This window comes from Lepidochelys kempii, chromosome 8, assembly GCF_965140285.1.
Source record: "Lepidochelys kempii isolate rLepKem1 chromosome 8, rLepKem1.hap1, whole genome shotgun sequence".
NCBI lineage: Eukaryota > Metazoa > Chordata > Testudines > Cheloniidae > Lepidochelys > Lepidochelys kempii.
Window position 1 is genome coordinate 42,244,013 of NC_136387.1, and position 19,497 is coordinate 42,263,509.

The 19,497-nt window shown below is 55.1% G+C and overlaps 2 protein-coding genes across 16 annotated transcripts in view; one reads left to right on the forward strand and one right to left on the reverse strand.

Moving 5' to 3' along the window:
* NOS1AP (nitric oxide synthase 1 adaptor protein) overlaps window positions 1-19,497 on the reverse strand; it is a 175,360-nt gene that overhangs the window by 20,211 nt on the left and 135,652 nt on the right. For 11 of the 15 annotated variants that reach the window (XM_073356236.2, XM_073356231.2, XM_073356232.2 and 8 more), the window contains one exon: window positions 18,255-18,404. In XM_073356236.2, the coding sequence (XP_073212337.2) occupies window positions 18,255-18,404 (150 nt within the window). Of the gene's footprint in view, window positions 1-13,442; window positions 18,405-19,497 lie in introns of those variants that run through there. The other 4 variants (XM_073356242.2, XM_073356243.2, XM_073356241.2 and 1 more) reach the window with 2 other exon arrangements.
* Window positions 1,845-4,795, forward strand: SPATA46 (spermatogenesis associated 46). Its single transcript, XM_073358065.1, has 2 exons — window positions 1,845-1,950; window positions 4,272-4,795. Exons 1-2 carry the CDS (start codon window positions 1,845-1,847, stop codon window positions 4,793-4,795), a joined length of 630 nt encoding a protein of 209 aa, XP_073214166.1.

Sequence of the window (19,497 nt, forward strand, 5' to 3'; positions counted from 1 at the left end):
CACCCGCCACTGTCAGAAGATAGGATACTGGGCTAGACCCAGTATGGTCTGACCCAGTATGGTCATTCTTATGTTGTTATGTGATTAGCTAATTAGCTGGTGATTCAGTTTGTCAGCTGGAAACAGTTAAAAGAGAGGCAGGAAGAGCTGCTGGAAGAAAGGGCCAGAGAAGCCCAGGATCTGAGGGAGATGAGCTCTCCCCTCTCTCTCTGGGGAAAGTGTAAAAGCCTCACAGGGCAGAAGCACTTGTTATGGCACACTGTCAATAAAGCACATGGTGTTGCACTTGCCAGGGGAGTGTGTGAGGACAGCTTGCAGCAATGAGTGCTGGGGAAGGGAACCCTGCCCTTCTAAAGGGGCAAGCTATTCAAAGGCCTGCTGTAGCTGGCATGTACCTCACCTGGCCATTCTATGAATAAGGAATAGGATGGCACCAGTGTTCTCCTCCTGGAAGCAGATCTAGCTGTGAAGCTGAGAGCAACGCTGCATAAAAGTCTGACTTGCACTCCAGGCAGATCTCAGCCATGGGTGTCTAATTGCAGCGTAGCAATGCCCAGAGACTGGTGTTTCTGAGACATGCTACAGAAGCAGCTTTGGACCTGGTCCAAGGTGTCTGAAGCCCTTTGGCTTGTGACCCATACCTGTAAGTTCCTAGTGGAATCTGGTCCACTTAGACAACTGCTGAGCGGAGACCAACTCTCTCCCTGCAGCTCTCTCTACATGGCACAAATGCCCTAGGTGATCTGTAAATAGGTTTAGTCCTAACTAGATAACAGATGCCAGCTTTTTTAACCTATAGATGGTGCAATGTAGCTTGCTCTGGGTACGTGCTTGGGCTGGGGAAAAAACAGATGGTTAAAGTCAGAATGGCAGAGTGTGGGGGAAGGACACCCATCGCCATGGACCACCACGTGGGGGGCCTCATCATCACGGCTCGCATCTCCTTAACTCTCCAGGCTGATACCATGGCCACCCAGGGGGCAGAGCCAGCTTTGCACAACCAGGGGGTCTCAAGTCAGCCTTTGGTGGGTGCAGCACTTGTGCAAATCTGGCTGCTTAGCCAGGTGCCTACATAGGGACATAACAACCTAGCTTTGGGCCCCCATTTTTGAAACTCTTGGCTGCAGTCTTTAGAGACAGACAATTCAAGCACTCTCCCCATTGTGCAAACAGAGCCTCCCTCAGCTTCCTGAGGGTTAGATTTAAACCAAGAGGGGTTGGGGGGACTCACAAGCAGCTGGGAAAACAAGCAAGAGCCCTTTCAAATACCTCTTTACAATCAGGTGTGTGAAGCCGGAGGGTCCTGCACCGGAGGCCAGCAGGTGGCTTTGAAGAGAGTTGCTCCAGGATAATCCAAGTGCTTGAGTGCTAACAAATGGTCCAAGATGAAAGGGGCTGCAGGAACTAATGGCAAGTAGCTGTACATGTGCGGGAGTGCTGGGTGCATGGGGCAGAGTGAACGCGAGTACTTTGGATGCAGTCAATGTGTATACCATGAGACTGGAATGTGCCTGTCTCTGCCCATCTCCAGATGCAGTCACTGATACCTCAGGGCTGTGGCGTGGTCCTTGCTAGGCAGCTGTACGCACTATCAAAGGCCCCAAAACTTACTGAGAGCCAAGTCCCAAGAACAGCTGCTACAAAACCTCTTTAAACCCATTCAAACACCCAGGCCAGATGCTCCCCGCTCCTTTCCTCCAGAGCCACACTGATCCCTCCCTGGAGCTGGGGGACCCACCTGGTGACTGTGAGGTCAGCTGGTGATGTCACAAAGCCAAGCCCCTGGGCAATCCAACCAGAGGCTGTCCAGAACCCCAGAAACTCTGCTCCCGTCTCAAGAGGGAATGGAGAACTTCTCCCTGCTGACGATCTCAGGGCCTCGTCTGCCCAGCTGTGCCATGAAGAGCGTACGTGAGCTGCCATCCCCCAGGAGCACACCCAGTCTGCCAGGTAATGGGGCCACAGTGAGAGCCCGCAGCCAGATCTCGCATGGCATGGAACAGAACGACATTGCACTTCTCCAGCATCCTCACCATCTGCCCCAGGGCACTTTACCAGCAGCATTCCAGGACAGCCCATGAGGTGGAGGAGGGATATGAAGGTGGGGAAACTGAAGCACACAGATGCTGATGTTTTCCAAAGTGTGCTCTGATTTTGGGTACTCATTGTTAGAGCCCTGGGGACTGATTTTGCAGTGGGTCTGAGCGCTCACAGCACTCACTGAGATGTGAGCTGTGGGTCCCCAGCAATTCTGGAATCAGGGGCCAGCTGTCCCAAACTGGCCATTCAAAACCAGAAGCCTCTCTTGAAAATTGTGGCCTAAGTGAGTTGGGCAAGGTCCTACAGTGAGTCAGCAGCAGAGGCCGGGAGATGAGCCAGCTCTGATCCCCGCCTTGGGTCACACATGCCACCTTTCCTAGGCAAAACACAGCCAACCAGGCCAGGTCCAGGAAGTCAGGAAACCAGTGAACTACTTCCAGCAGAGCTAGGCATTGGCAGGTGACCTTGGGCAAGGCACCACCCTGCTCTGGGCCTCATTTCCCCAGCTGTAAAACAGGGGCAAGGGAAAATGCATGGGCCTGTCATTCATGTGCCCAGATGCCTCGTGCAGGACCTCAGGCCAGGGCAGTAGCTATTCATCCACAGAACCCCCCTCGCTCATATGCTTTTCTGACTCACCGCAGGCTTGTGCCTGAGCCAGGCCTTGATGCCTGTCATGTGCCACCATTGCTCGGCATCAGCGCTGCCCTTTAAGCCCCCCAGCGGGTGAATGGCCAGGACCTGCAGCTGGACAGCTCTGCCCCTGCCCTGCCCGTGGCACATGCAGGGAGAGGAAAGGTCTGACCACTTCCTGAGAAGGCCTGCACCACACGGCACCCCCTGCTCCCCAGCCCTGGGGCCACAAACACTGAGCCCCACACAGGCCCAGCCATCTCTTCCATTACACTACAGAGGCTCCATACAGTGCTCACCGAAGTAGAGCCGAGCAGGGGATGACTGGGGGCACAAAGACACAGTGGGGCAGGAGCAGAGGCACAAGATGTGCGTTTCCCTTGGGGACAGAAAGGGGCTCTTTGTATCACACTGACCCAGCTTCCCATCCCGGAGAGCACCAGTGTGGCTCTCTGGGAAGGGAACTGACTGCTGGAGACAAGCCCAGAGCAGTTGTTGGCACCATAGGGTCCCCTCTCTGCTGCCATGACCCATGCTACCCCTTTGTTTGGGGCCTCTCTGCCCCCCCAAGACACACACTTGGTGCCCCTTTGGTTCACTGGCTTTTCTCTGTGTATTTGTAACACAGGAATTTCCAAAACATCTATCCCGAAGGGGCCCAGCCCAGGACAAGCAATGCCCCCTGTGCCCATCCAGCACCCCCTGGCACAGCACAACAGCAGCATGTGGTGGGGGCCTTCTGTGTGCGTTCAAACTCAGACAGCCACTGTCTGTGTATCTATCTGTGCTCTCTGAGCACCTGTGCCTGTCCCCCTCTGGGTTCTGAGCATGTGGGGGTGTCGGAGGAACTGCAGGTGATGCTCATTCCTGGGATGCACAGAGAAAACCCCAGGAGATGCTGCCAGTTCCCACGTATAAGGCTACAATTTAGTCACCGGTATTTTTAGTAAAGTCCTGGATAGGTCATGGGCAGTAAACAAAAATTCACAGCCCGTGACCTGTCCATGGCCTTTACTATAAATATCTGACTAAATCTTAGCTGGGGGTCCCAGGGTGCTGCTGCTCTGGGCAATCCTGGGGCCAGGCACAGTGGCCGTTCTCTGGGCTGTACTTGGGGCCAGCCGCACTGGTCGCTACTCGGGCGGACCCTGGGGCCAGCCGCATCAGCCGCTGCCCAGGCCCTCGGAGGTCGCAGAGAGTCATGGAATCCATGACTTCTGCAACCTCCATGACAGACTCGCAGCCTTACCCATGTGTGACAGACATGGCTGCCAGCCCATGTCCATACTGTCTGGCCCAGCAGGAGCCCTGTGATTGGGGGTGGGGCAGGCGGGTCAGGAGCATCAGGACAGAGCACCAGGCCAGTGCCAATAAGCTGGCAAGGCGGGTGCTCCCCAGGTGCCTTCAGATGAGGAGGGGAAAGGGCCTGAGGCCCCCACTGGAGATCTCCCTTCCCGGGTGAACACCGACCCAAGCGGTGCCCAAAGGGGAGGGAAACTGGCAAGGGGGTGGGCAAGGTGAACCCAGACCATGGCCTTGCTCCCCACAGCCAGCCCTCCACTGGGCCAGGGGCTCATCCCAGCCTCTTCTCTTGGCAGCCTGTGTCCCCAGCGACGGCCAGAGCAGCGAGCCCCTGGGGCGCAACTGCACCATCTACCGGCCCTGGTTCTCCCCCTACAGCTACTTCATGTGCATGGACAAGGCCAGCCAGCGGGAGGCCTGCAGCTTCCCGGACATGCTGGTGACCAGCGCCAGGGACACTGGCCAGCCCGACGAGCTCCCAGAGAGCATCTGCTCCTCCTCCTGCTCCCTGGAGAAGGCTCGCCCCACCGAGGGCACCAGGAGAGCCAGCCCCGGCGTGGAGGCCAGGGACTGCATCACGTCCCGGGATATCCTCATGGCCTCCAAGTGGCAGCCGGCACCGCAGAACGGCTACAAGTGCGTGGCCTGCTGCCGCGTCTTCCCCACCCTGCACTCACTCAAGACCCACGTCAAGTGTGGCTTCAAGGAGGGCTTTAGCTGCCAGGTGTATTACCACAGGCTCAAAGTGCTGTGGGAGAAGGAGCGCGTGGCCCAGCCCAACAACCGGCCGGCCTTCAGCAGCTGCAAAACGCCCAAGTGACCCAGTGGATGCACAGCCCCCAGCCTGTGCCGCCTGGGGGCAGCCAGCGCTCTACGCTCCCTACAGCAGAACCTGAATAAAGCAGATTATTAGGACCAGCCAACATTACTCTGCAGAGAACCCTGTGGCAGGGGCCACCGTGGGCTAAACAGGGCCCGGCAGGCGCTACCCTACAGGGATACACAAGCCCCGGCCCTCCTCCTGGAATGTGACTGGGTGAACCCCCGCCTCTCCCTGCTGGATCACAGCCTCCCCTCCCCAGCTGTGGGACCCCTAAGGAGTGAGCCCCTAGTCAGCCTGCCATGGGCCCCTGGCCCTCCCCCCTGAGCCCCTCCATGAGCCCCTAAGGGTGAGCCCCTCCATGGCCCCGCAGCCCTCCACCCACCCTCCCAGCAGGCCCCCACTCTAGCACAGTGAGTCCTGCACACCCTGACACAGAGCCAGCACCCCAGGCCCCGCTCCAAGGGATCTGTCTGCACCTAGTTTTGTTAAGGTGAAAAGGCCTGTTCCCCTGTCACTCTGCGCTGATCAGAGTCCAGGCATAGATCCCCACATATCCCCCAGCCAACATCCCTTCAGGAGCGGTTCCGGAAAGCCATTTCTCGACAGCTCAGGTGCCTGCTTCTTGGGGCTGCTCGTTCCAGACACCCTGGGAGAGAAACCACTCTCACCAGCCTTCGCTATCACCCAGCAGCCCGGGCCGGAAGTGCCAACAGCTGAGCCGCTGCGTGCTGGCGACCGATCCCACGGGACCTGTTTGAGGGAAGCGTGTCCCCCCAGAACTAGCCCAGTGTGGGAGGGGCATTTCCGAAAACCAGGCAGAGACTTCAAAGGACCCTTACATCGAATGCGAGGGAATGGACGTCTTTAGCCAAAGTCTGGGCTGCTTCCCAAACATGAGAGAAAAGAGCCTTCCCCGAGAGGTCCCCTGAACAAGCGAGGGCGGGCAACGCCAGGCTAGTTGAAAGGAAGGGTCAAAATGTTATACAAGCTATGCTGGGATCCGCTGGCGGGTGGGTCGCTGCGGGGGGGGGGGGGGGGGAGGGGGAGACACAGGTTGGTTCGGAGAGCAGAGGGGTGAGGCCAGATCCTGCAAGGGCTTCAGACAGCAGCCTCTCCGTGCACTGTCCCAGCTGCTGCCCAGTCTCAGACTGGCCTGGCTTTCCAGGGAGAGCTGGGGAGCCCTGGGAAGGGTGTGGGTCTGAGATGCACGGGGAGCCCGAGGGAGGCTGCTGCTTTCATTCCTCACTCCTGCAATCTGGATTCCCAGTAACTGATGACTGGGGTGGCTCTAAAGCCCACTCCCTGTCTGAGATGTCTAGGCCAGCGGGGAGCAGGGAGAAGATGGCCTGGTGCCTTTCCACAGTGCACTCCCACTTTGGCGTTGGAAACAAAAAATTCATTGTTTTATAAGAAGTTGTCCTTTTCCGCGTCGTTTTACAGGCCAAGGGAGAGGTTGTTCTCCAGAACCAAGGTTGCCCTGTGCTGGGAACTGGGGGATCTGGCTTGGGGACAGGCAAGATGGTACTGGAGGGCTGGCTATGAGACATACAGACAAGCAGTAGCAGTATATTCCCATCCACCAGGTACGGCGCTCTGGTAACAAAGGCAGGGCATGAAGTGAACGCAATGGGAGGTCCCAGCTGGATCTCCCATTTGCTGAGGTTAGCTCCTCAGCCATCGTGGTTTGCAGTCACCCATGTGAGGGCAGTAAATGCTTAGAAGGGTCCTGTTCTGTATCACTCTAGACACCAGCCAGGTGCTGTGTAGGACTGAATGGCAGCGGCCCTGGCTGAACAGTGACAACGAGCAGCTCGGCAGGCCCTCAGCACTGATTGGGGAGCTCTGCTGGGGTGATGGCCACCATTCTGGCCAGCCCGCCCCCCTGGGACTAAACAGGGCACCCCCAGGGCTAAAAGCACAGATCTATAGACCCCAAGGCAAGACAGGACTGTTGTGATCTTCTAGTCTGACCTGTAGGACACAGGCCAGAGACCAGCCCACAATAATTCCCAGAGAAGATCTGTTAGAAAAACACCCAGTCTTGATTTAAAAATGGCCAGGGATGGAGAATCTCCCATGGCCCCTAGTAAGTTGCTCCAGTGGTTAATAACTCTCACTTACTCCCAGTCTGAATGTATCTAGTTTTAGCTTCTAGCCATTTGGTCGTGTTGCCCCTTCCTCTGCCAGACTGAAGAGCCCATTAACAAACATTTGCTCCCCATGTTGAGACTTATAGACTGTGAGAAAGTCACCCCTTAACCACTCTTGGTTAAGCTAAATAGATTGAGCTCCTTGAGTTGATCACTATAAGGCAGGTTTTCTAATCCTTCAGTCAGTCTCGGGGCTCTTCTCTGAACCCTTACCAACTTCTTAACATCCTTCATGAACTGTGGGCACCAGACCGGTACACAGGATTCCAGCAGAGGTCGCAGCAGTGCCAGATAAAGAGGTACAATAATCTCTCTACTCACACGCAAGATTCCCCTGTTTCTGCATCCCAGGATCACATTAGTCTTTTTTGCCACAGCATCACACTGGGAGTTCATGTGCAGCTGATTATCCATCCTGACTCCCAAATCTTTTTCAGAGTCCCTACTACCAAGGTTAGAGTCCCCCAGCCTGTAAGTATGGCCTGCATGCTTTGTTCCCAGATGTACACATTTAGCTATATTAAAATGCAGATTGTTTGCTTGCGCCCTGGTTATGAAGTGATCCAGATTGCTCTTTACCCGTGACCCATCCTCTTCACTATTTACCACCCTGCCCCTCCCAGTGATGATTTTATGTTTGCTTCCAGATCACTAATGAAAATGTTAAATAGTTTAGGGCCAAGAACTGATCCCTGCAAGACACCACTAGAAACACCCCTGATCAGTGATGATTCCCTGTTTAGTTACATTTTGAGACCCATCAGTTAGCCAGCATTGAACATGTTCATTTTATATCTTTGTAGTTTTTTAACCACAATTTTGTGCAGTTCCAAGACACCTCACAGAAGTCTAAATCTCTTATATCAACACTATTACCTTCATCAACCAGACTTGTCATCTCATCCAAGAATGATAAAGCTAATTTGACATCATCTTTTTTCCATACACCCATGCTGACTGGCATTAATTAAATGACCCTCCGTTATTAATTGAGTCCCATATCAACGACTCCATTATCTTACCCAAGGTCTATGTCAGACTGACAGGCCTATAATGACCCGAGTTACCCCATTTACCCTTTTTAAATATTGGCACAACATTAACCTTTCATGAGCAGCTGCAGCTCCCCAGCTGGGTCTCTGGCAGGCTCCCAGCCTCTGCGATTGGCACAGAGGGGGATGTGTGGGTCACGCCACTGAACGGACAGCATGAGCACCAGCCTGCACAAGGGTCAGCACGGAGCCCAGTGTGCTGTCGGACTATGCCTGGCCCAATGGGCCCATGCCAGTGCAGAGCAGTACTCATGGCAATCTAAACTCAGCTCTCTCTCAGCAAAGATGAGGGCATCATGTTGGGATGCTGCCTGTTCTCCGCTCACCATGCTGGGACGCTGCCCCTTACTCCTCTCAAACAGGTCAGTGCCTGGTCAGCAGGCTGGGCTCTTCATATCGCCAGTGGCTGAAGGCACTGGGCCAAGCCTGCTCTCCCCAGAGTCTGCTGGGAGACGTGTCTGAATAAGGATCCAGCCCTCCCTTCTGTGACCTAGGCCCTGGAACAATGGCAGTGGGGCCATGCCAGGCAGGAGGGCAAGAAGGCTCTCTCTCCCAGAGCCCAACAGCAGCTGATGTCAGTAGCAAGCAGAAGAGGGGACAGACAGAAATTGCTTCCCTGGGGCAAGGAAGGGGGATCCTACAAGTGTTTCATCATTACTGTACTTGACTATGTGTATTCCCGTACTGCGCAGAGACTCCAGATGAGAGCGGGTCCTATTGTTCTGGGTGTTGCACCAATCCTGACCAAGATGAGGCCCCCACTGTGCTGGGTGCTGCACAGACCCTGACCGAGATCAGGGCCCCAATTATGCTGGGAGCTGCATAGACCCTAATGGAGATCAGGGCCCACATTGTGCTGGGTGCTGCACAAATCCTGAGTGATATCGGGGCCCCCACAGTTCCTGCCTCAAAGAGACCCATTCCAATGCATTATAACTGAAGCAGGGTGGAAGGCTGTCATCACCAGCAGTATGGGAGGGGCCTGTGTCTGGGGCGGAATCTGTACCGAGACCCACCTCTGACAAGCAGCTGTGTGTGTTTGGCAGTGCCCCAGGGACTGGGTCCAATTACCTTTTGCTGCTCTGTGGGGACACATTTCACTGCCTGGAAAGCATAGGGGCTAGAACTAGGGGTGCTGCCTTGCCCCCTGGCTTAAAGTGGTTTCCATCAGATACAGGGTTTACAATTTGGTTCAGGTTTCAGAGTAACAGCCATGTTAGTCTGTATTCGCAAAAAGAAAAGGAGTACTTGTGGCACCTTAGAGACTAACCAATTTATTTGAGCATAAGCTTTCGTGAGCTACAGTGAAGTGAGCTGTAGCTCACGAAAGCTTATGCTCAAATAAATTGGTTAGTCTCTAAGGAGCCATAAGTACTCCTTTTCTATTTGGTTCAATAGCTCTCAGCACCCCCATTACACATATTGCTCCAGCCCCCTGCTGGAAAGGTCCGTTCCCAAGAGGGATGGCCGCTGGGGTATAACTGGTTTCCCTGCTTTGGGCCCCGAAGTTTGGGAGGTGGAAGGAGTGATCCAGAGACAGAGAGAGAAAGAAGAGACGACAGAAAGCCTTGAGAAATAGAAAGATTTATTTAGCAAAAGCCAATAGATAAACACCACCATCCAGGGGTTAAGTGCACTTACATTGACAGGCTGGCTTTCCAGATCGACTGAATACACAGTTAGTAACACAACAGTTGTAGGAAAGGAAAGGACAAAAAAATAGATCTATCTTGATCCTCAGCCAAGACCCACCACCACAGTGTGAGGCTGGAGAGGAGGTTCCTAGGCAGCATGGAGTTTGGAGGAGGAGAATTTACAGCTGTCCAGTTCCAGGGCCCAGCACGATGCAGGAAAGAGTTGCAGCCCAGCCCTGGGACGCCTATGAGATGCACACTGGAGCCTTCCAGCAATGCCCCTTCACATTGCTTCACACCACGTTCAAAGGTGGCCCTCAAGAGAAGGGGCAGCTCTCAGAACCAACAGCAGCCACCCTGTCCCTACCCCCATCCTGAGAGGAAGCAGACAAGAGTGATGAGAAAAAGGATGAGTTGGAAGCAGGCCAAGTGAGCCAGCTGCCTGCAGGCACCTAGTCCCTGTGGGGGTGTCCCAGTGCCATGGCTCCAAGAGTGACTCCCAGGGGCATGGGTCTCTCACTAGGACGCCTGCTCCCTCCGGGTTGGCTGTTCCTGCTCCTACCTGTGCTGTGCAGAGCAGGTCTGAGCTAGGGAGCAGAGGCCTGGGGCAAGGGGAGGAGAGGGGAACAGGACTGATCCTGCCACAAGCAAAAGGGAGGGTGAGAGCCTCACAATAAGGTCCTTCCTTCCTTCCTCCCTCCCTCCCTCCCGCTGCCCTGCTCTCTGCCCCTCCCTCATGTGTCAGCCAGCCAGACCCTGACTCCTGCCTATTGCATCTGGTAATGCTGCTCATTCTCCAGCCCACCCCACCCCCCACAGGCCTTGCTGCATTAACTCTCTCACATGCCAAGTCCCCTCTCTAGCCCCTCCAAAGGTCCCAGGGAGTCCCCTCAGCTCCCGCTGCCATTCTTACCCTTATCCCCCTGCACTCTCATCTCTCTCTTCTTCCCTTTCCCAGCTGCAACCAGCTCCGCATCCTATCTCCTATCCATGCATCAGGCCTAGCCAGGCTGTTGGTGTCCCCATCCCCTCCCACCTGAAGTGCTGCCTGGCCAACCTCCCACCCCCTCTGCCAGTGCCCACCTGCCCCTTCCAGGCCTGCAGGGGATGGGTGCAAGCTCAACCCACCCAACCCCTGCCTCTTGCCCGGCAGCCCAACAGCCCAGCTGAGCTCTGAGCGGGACCACGCCAGGCATTGCAGCTTCACAGTACCTCAGAAGCCCATCTGGCCAGGAGGCCCTCCTCTCCACTACCCTGCCTGTCTGAATGACAGCACCTGGTCCAATCCCAGCCCTGGTGAGAGGAGGGGACATTGGTGGGAAGACACAGCCATTGCCACCACCTCGCCCTCCATCCAGTGGGTCAAATAAGCCCCAGCCAGGGCGCTCCTGGACACCTCGCTGCAGCTCAACACACAGACATCAGCTAAACACCCCTCCCACCTATGGCTGCCCCCAGCTCCAGACACCAGCTGACGACTGTGGTTCAGGCCCCCCCCCCCCATGCCTGCACTGCAGTTAGTGTGGATTGCAGCCCCCACCTGCTGGGGGGCCCATCAGCCCTGTGCTCCTCACTGCGCTGACCCCACAGAACAGCAGCTCACAGGCCAGATCTCAGTGGCTTCTACACCCCCTGTGCCAGAGATAGTGGCTCTCACTGCCAGGGGCCCTGCCCGTTAGCGTTCCCCAAAGGTGCCACCAGACGGTGCCTGTGGCAGGTGGTGCTGGGGGTGGACTCAGGAGGAGCAGGCAGAAGGTGCAGGCGAAAAGGAAGAGAGATCAGAGGAGCAGTGGGAGCAGAGGGGAAGAGAGAGGAAGAATCCATTCCCCAGCCCCCATGTCCTCAGGGGAGCAGAGGGAATGTCAGTGCCTGTCCTGACTCCTGGTCCTGCGACCAACAGCCTCAGGAACAGGAAGGGAGAGCCGCAGGTCACATGGGAGTGTCAGGGCTGGAGGGATGTCTCAGGCAGAGGTCACCTTCCAGCCTGGGGCCCCGGGACAGCCATCCCACTGTGGGCACTCTGGCGGGACATCACTGGGACAGGCTGTTGGTCAGCAGGGTCCCAGACCTGATTGGTGGAGACAGTGGTATGATGTAACAGCTTTTCACTAGGATGCAGGAGGGGAGGAGGCGGGGAACAGCTCCCTCACACGTGTAGGGCTCTGTCAACAGGGTCTGTCAACCTGGCCCAGGCCTGGCCTGGCCTGGCATCCTCCCTGGCGCTCTGGCTGGTTTCCTCCTGCATTGGGTTAGCTCAAACACTGAGCGTCCCAGCTTGTGATATGAGGCAAGGGGGCAGCTCACAGTACTGGGGCACGGCAGCACTGGGCGTGCAAGGGCACGACTGGAATTTCATGACCATCTGTAACTTATTTAGAAGCCAATTTAGGAGAGGGCCCCTTACGCCCCCACAGACTTCAATCACCTGCATGTTCAAGTCATCATTCAAAATCAAAATAATGCACAGAAATTGGGTATACAAAAGCCAACTAATTATTGTAATCAGGAAACTGGTTTTCAAAATACTCCCTCAGGCGAGTGAGCATTCCAAAGATCTCAGGGCCACATTCCCAAAGGTTATCCCAAACTGCCTTCACAGTGGCTAAGAGCACATTTATTTGCATGCACACAAGTGTATCCCCTTTCAGTTACAAAAATCTGCACTTGCAAGGGCATCGTTTTGCATAAACAAAAATCCACATTTGCAAGTGCATTTGTGTGCACAAACAGAGTTGTCAGCTCGCATAATCTGAGTCATAAAGCTCCAGATCTTGGAGGCATGTGATGACGCGAGAACCTTAGCTTTCCTTTACAAAAAAAAGCAAGCTTTTAGCCCTCGCAGTTGTGGAGAAAAGCCTGAAAACAGGATCCAAGTGCCCCCTAAAGGCTCAGAAATCAGAAAGCAAAGAAAAAGAGCCCTAGTTATTTTTGAAAGCCAATCTCATGGTCTCTGGAGCCTGCCTCCTGAGTTCTGAATGCGGGCAGCTGACCAGACTGCAGAAACCTTCACGATTTATCACAGATTTTTTCTTGACCACTGGGAGGCAGAATCTTCAGAGATTTTGGCCCCATTTGTCCTGGTGTTGATATGAGTCTAAAAGGCCAGTTAGATCCACTCCAGTGGAACCAGAACCATCCTCAAGAAACCTTATCATGACTGGTGCCTTTCCTGGCTTCCACCCATCAGTGCAGCTCCGACTGCTGGCTGTAAGACACAGCATGTGTCGGGCACAGAGATGGGGAGAATGGCCCTTAGCCGAAGGCCCCTCCAGCCAGCAGCTAGTGGGTGAGCTAATCGACAGTGTTATGGTGACGTGTCAGTCCTCGGGAGCGGCGTGAACTGTTCACAACTGCCCTTGAGAGCGTCGTAAATGAACCCAGAGTGCTGGGGACATGGTGGCCTTGCCCTGGGGTTGCAGGCTCTGAGTTTCGCACTGCACGTGCCAGGTAATTCAGACAGAACAAGCATAGCTGATGTGGATGTCCAGGCTGGGCTTTCTGCAGAGGCAGCCAGGAGAGGGGGGCCCAGCAGGCAATGCCTGGGGCCCAGAGGGGGTGAGGCAGGGCAAGCTGGGACCAGGAGGGGAAAGGATGCAGCAGCCTTTGCTTCCCATCACTGTGCTGCTCTTCTGGAGCCCTGCTTTCCTGCTCTAGCACGTCTCTGCTCTGAGCCCGTAGAATCTCCCCAGCCAGTCTAAGGTTCCTGTCCTGTCTCCATTCCAGTCCTCCAGCCCTGCCCTCACCCCCCCACTCCACAGCTCTCTCCATGGCCAGCACCCCTGCACTCACCCCCCCCCCACACACACTTTCCGCGTCACCGCCACACACACCTGGAACCCACCTGCTACTGCCCCATGAACTCACCCCTCACCCTCCCGCAGACGGACCCAGGTTCCCTGCTCACTGCGCTCTCCCTACTAGTGGCTCCAGAGAGAAGCTGCTCCCCAGCCAGCTCTGAACCCCAAAGGCTCGCAGGACTCCGGGGACGGTCAGGAGGCCCAGCAGGGAAGTTTGCACATGGCCCTGCCCTAGTGTCAGGGCTAATGGCATCACAGCGAATCGTCAGGGGAAAGCTGAGAGCAGGCAGCGACTGGAGGTAACTCCAAGCCCCAGAGAGGGGTCAGATCTGTGGGTAGGGCACTGCCGGAGCCCCTCATGCAACCCTTTGGAGCCCTGTTCTTCCTGCTTTTGTCAACTTCCTGTCTTTTCAGTCTGCCACCTCTTCAGGGCATAGCCAGTGCAGCCACAACAGGGCCCGATCCTGTCCTGGGCCCTGGGTGCTACAGCTAGACAATCCATCCTAATGAACTAGCTCCCATCTGCTTTCTGAGATCGCCAAGCTTTACTGAGTTACTGACAGGCACATTCAGCCTTTGCGCCCTCCGAGCAAAGCCTTTTCCCTGGGAATCTGCTCTGCCCCTCCAATCAAATGTTAACGCAGCCCCATGGGGACAGCAAGCAACCACTCCCATGACAGCAAGGCCCATCAGTACAGCCTTCTCCACACCATTGACCCAGCCAGGCTGCACAGCCTGGAGAACTTACCAGACAGCTTGAAAGCAAACAGGAGGAAGTGGGGCCTATCTGCTAGGGAGCCAGTGCAGCCAATCTGCCCAAAACGTGAAGCAAGCCCTGAGACTTTGGCCTGCCAGGAGAGTGTGGGGTACACGCCACTGAAGAGTTTGGCTCCCTGAACTTGTGGAATTTCCTGACTTCATCACTGCATTAACATCAGCTTTGGCATTTCATTTCCCTGGATTTACTTAAGGAAAAAGAAAATATGAAGAAGCCAGTGATGCGGAGCTGCTCTGCTGCCGGGATCTCCTGCTTCCACCCTGCTCTCGCTGCACACCCCTAGAGAGTTGAGGACAAAGAAAGTGTGCTGGAAGATGACACAATACCGAGGTTAGTCAAGACTAGGAAGGCCAACAAGCCCTATTCGAGTGAGAATGGCTGGTGTGACGGCAGGGGAAAATGTCTCAACAAGTGCATGGTAATGCCTGATCTGTGATTCACAGAATGATAGAAGATTAGGGTTGGAAGAGACCTCAAGAGACCATCTAGTCCAATCCCCTGCTCAAAGCAGGACCAACCCTAACTAAATCATCCCAGCCAGGGTTTGTCAAGCCTGGCCTTAAAAACCTCTAAGGATGAAAATTCCACCACCTCCCTAGGTAACCCATTCCAGTGCTTCACCACCCTCTTAGTGAAACATGTTTCCTAATATCCAACCTAGACCTCCCCCACTGCAACTTGAGACCATTGTTCCTTGTTCTGTCATCTGCCACCACTGAGAACAGCCTAGCTCCATCCTCTTTGGAAAACCCCTTCAGGTAGTTGAAGGCTGCTATCAAATCCCCCCTCACTCTTCTCTTCAGCAGACTAAATAACCCCACTTCCCTCAGCCTCTCCTCGTAAATCACGCGCCCCAGCCCACTAATCATTTTCGTTGCCCTGCACTGGACTCTCTCCAATTTCTCAACATCCCTTCTATAGTGTGGGGACCAAAACTGGATGCAATACTCCAGATGTGGCCTCACCAGTGCCAAATAGAGGGGAATAATCACTTCCCTCGATCTGTTGGCAATGCTCCTACTAATGCAGCCCAATATGCCATTGGCCTTGGCAACAAGGGCATACTGCTGACTCATAACCAGCTTCTTGTCCACTGTAATCCCCAGGTCCTTTTCTGTAGAACTGTTGCTTAGCCAGTTGGTCCCCAGCCTGTAGCAGTGCATGGGATTCTTCCTTCCTAAGTGCAGAACTCTGCATTTGTCCTTTTTGAACCTCATCAGATTTCTTTTGTCCCAATCCTCTAATTTGTCTAGGTCACTCTGGACTCTATCCCTACCCTCCAGAGTATCTACCTCTCCCCGCAGGTTAGTGTCATCTGCGAACTTGCTGAGGGTGCAATTAATCCCATCATCCAGATAATTAATAAAGATGGTGAACAAAACCAGCCCCAGGACTGACCCCTGGGGCACTCCGCCTGATACCGGCTGTCAACTAGACATCAAGCCATTGATCACTACCAGTTGAGCCCGACAATCTAGCCTGTTTTCTAACTACCTTATAGTCCATTCATCCAATCCATACTTTTTTGACTTGCTGGCAAGAATACTGTGGGAGACCATAACAAAAGCTTTGCTAAAGTCAAGATATATCACATCCACCACAGAGCCAGTTATCTTATCATAGAAGGCAATCAGGTTGGTCAGGCATGACTTGCCTTTCATGAATCCATGTTGACTGTTCCTGATCACCTTCATCTCCTCCAAGTGCTTCAAAATGGATTCTTTGAGGACCTGCCCCATGATTTTGCCAGGGACTGAAGTGAGGCTGACTGCTCTGTAGTTCCCCAGGTTCTCTTTTTTCCTTTTTTAAAATATGGGCACTATATTTGCCTTTTTCCAACTGTCCAGGACCTCCCCCAATTGCCACAAATTTTCAAAGATAATGACCAATGGCTCTGCAATCACATCAGCCAATTCCTTCAGCACCCTTGGATGTATTAGATCTGGACCCATGGACTTGTGCACGTCCAGCTTTTCTAAATAGTCCTTAACTTGTTCTTTCACTACTGAGAGCCGCTCACCTACTCCCCATGCTGTGTTGCCCAGTGTGGCAGTCTGGGAGCTGACCTCGTCTGTGAAAACCGAGGCAAAAAAAGCATTGAGTACTTCAGCTTTTTCCACATCATCTGTCACTATGTTGCCTCCCCCATTCAGTAAGGGTCCCACACTTTCCCTGACCTTCTTCTTGTTGCTAACATACCTGTAGAAACCCTTCTGGTTACCCTTCACATCCCTTGCTAGCTGCAACTCCAACTGTGCCTTGGCCTTCCTGATTACACCCCTGAAAGCTCTAGCAATATTTTTATACTCTTGCCTAGTCATCTGTCCAAGTTTCCATTTCTTGTAAGCTTCCTTTTTGAGTTTAAGCTCACCGAAGATTTCACTGTTAAGCCATGCTGGTTGCCTGCCATATTTGCTATTCTTTCTGCACTTTGCGATGGCTTGTTCCTGCGCCCTCAATAAGGCTTCTTTAAAATACACGGGGGGCTGAGATGGACCTGAATGGCTCAGGTTCGACCCGGGCATGACTGGAACAGCGAGTATCCCAGTTCATCACTCAGCAGTGTGCAGAACAGCTGCACAAGACTGGAAGGGAGACCAACTCCAAAACCGGTACCATGGAGAGCAAGGCTGGCACCTGCCTGGGAGACTCGGGTTCAATTCCCTGTACAGCACAGACTTGGGCTCTGTGCCTCAGTGCCCATCAGTACAGTGGGCAATAGCTTTGCCTGGCCTCCCAGGGGGGTGTGGGCATGAATACAGTACGGCTGGGACATGCTCCGCTGCCACCGGCTGCGTGGGGAGCTCAGAGAGCTAGGATCTGTTATACAGACAGGGGGCATTCCCTGACCTGCAATAGAGAGATCAGGTCTGGCCCCCAGGAATCAAAGGGGCCCCAGAGGCAAGTGCCCACAATGCCAAGAGGCTCCATCTGAGGATGGGGAGTTTCAAGTACTGGGTGGCCTCTCACTGAAATCTATAGCTCGACTCCACTGGGAGCAGAGGTGATTACCCCTACACTGAGCTCCTGTGACCATCCCCCTGACTCTGCTCTGTTTGGAGAGGGGATGAACAGGAGGGGACATGACAGGGCCATGTCAAAGACTGAATAGGATAAGAAAAGAGGTGGGAATGCCGTCCCAGTGAGAACCAGGGGAGGTACACTGATGAGGAAAGGCAATGAATCTAACGCTGACCAAGGGAAATGGACAGTGAGCCTGTGGAACTACTTGCCACAGGATGTTATAGGGCCAAGAACTTGGTAGGATTCAGAAAAGGGTTATAGATTTTATGGCTAATGAAAATATCCCCAGTTCCATTACAGAGGACAAAGCCATGCCATGGACTTACAGCCACACATTGCTGGCCATAGCCTATGGAGTCTGATCAGAGCAGAAGCTGTGCCAGGCTGGCAGAGCCTTGGGGCAGCGCGGTGAGGGTCTTGCGAAAGTGACTGCACATCGAAGGAGGGTATGTGTCTGTACCCGCTCTGTGGCTGGCTGGGTGGGTGGGACTGCTCGCTGACTGTTCTAGCAGAGGGATACCTGCCTGTGCACACTCAGTCTCCTCCTCTCTCACAGCAAGGCCAGGGCGTGCCCTGACAGCTCTGAGAGCCTGCTGGGATGGCGTGGGCTGCAGGGAGCACAGCCCTGGCTTTGTCCTGCCACAGGGGCGGAGAGGGAACTTTTACTGCCTACCCTGGCCTAAAGCCCTGAACTGAGCACTGGCCTCCAGCAGCTGCTTCCCTCCCCAAGACTGTCTCCTCCCTGTCTTGGTCTGGAGACAGCCACCCTCCTACACAGCGATCTCATCATCCAGGCTGTCCCCCAGGCCCTGCTTGTGCCGCACGTTGAGCAGACGCAGTGGCTCCTCCTGGGCCCACGAGTCGTGCTCCTCGCTCTCGTCCGTGTTGGACTCGTACTCCGAGGCGATGCCCGACTCGCGGAACTTGATGAGCTCCAGGCTGCCCAGGAGCGGCTCTGACGGTGACGTGGTGCCCGGCGGGAAGCGGAAGTATTCCAGCTTCACCAAGCAGTCACTCCTACCTATGGGGCTGCCCAGGGCATGGGTGGAGTCAAGGCCAGGGCCCAGCAGCGGCAGGTGTAGGTCCTCAGGCTTCGGGGTGATGGAGTCGCACAGCACTGGCATGGCATTGCAGCGGTAAGTGATCTCCAGCAGACTGTCCTGGGAACCTACTGGAAGAGAGGAGGGCAGTCAGAGCGGGAACGGCCTAGGGCATCACTGACCCCTCACACAGGCTGGCAGACAGCCACCAGGCACACAGGCCTGCTCTAGATCTCAACCCATGGCCAAGAGCCCACCCTGATCAGTGCTGTTCACATGGGGAGCTGAAGCTGATGGAGGGTGGAGGGGTAGGTGAGGATCTAGCTGAACAAACAGCAACAGGGAAAAGCATGGACAGCCCCCAAAGATAACACCCCCCCCAACACCTGCACACACACAACCCCATAGCCATGACGTGTGCACGGCCCTGCCCCAATAACACCCAACCCCTGTACGCCCACCATACACAACCATAGCCTTGACGTGCACACGGCGCTGCCCCATACATCCAGCCTCCACACACCCACCGTGAACTGCCCCTGCACCCCTGACATATGCACACGGCCCTGAAAACACCTAGCCCCCACATCCCCACCACACACAAACACCCCCATACACTCCCATCATGTGCACACGGCCCTGCCCCAATAACACCCATCCCCCGCATGCCCACCACACACAAACATCCTCCCCCACACCTCTGACATGTGCACATGATCCTGGTAACACCCAGATGCCGCACACCCACCACACAGAAATACCCCCTCACCCCTGACATGACCCTGCCCCAATAACACCCAGCCCCTGCGCCCACAGCTGCCCCCGCACAGCTGAGGAAAGTACACGCAGGGACTCTCCCCGCAGGGTGCCCATTATAAATTCTCTCTCCCTGGGCATCCTGGCGCTGGGACCAGGAGACATGGGGCAGTCTCTTGCATGCCACAAACCCTGGGGTGCAAAGGGGTGGGGCTGTCTAGCTGCCGTGGGTCACCCCCCCACCCCACAAGGGGATGTGGTCACTGCAGGCCTGAGTCAGGCAGTGAGTCGGGGCACTGACCCCTGGGAACTGGGCTGATGTGTGTGCATGGCACACCCACCCTGGCCATGGGCTGTGCCATGCACACTCTGCGGTGACCCCCTCCCACTGGCATTCACGGGGATCCCCTCTCCAGGGAGTGCTGGGGACCATGGCACGGGCACACCGCCGGAGCGGGGCAGAACGGG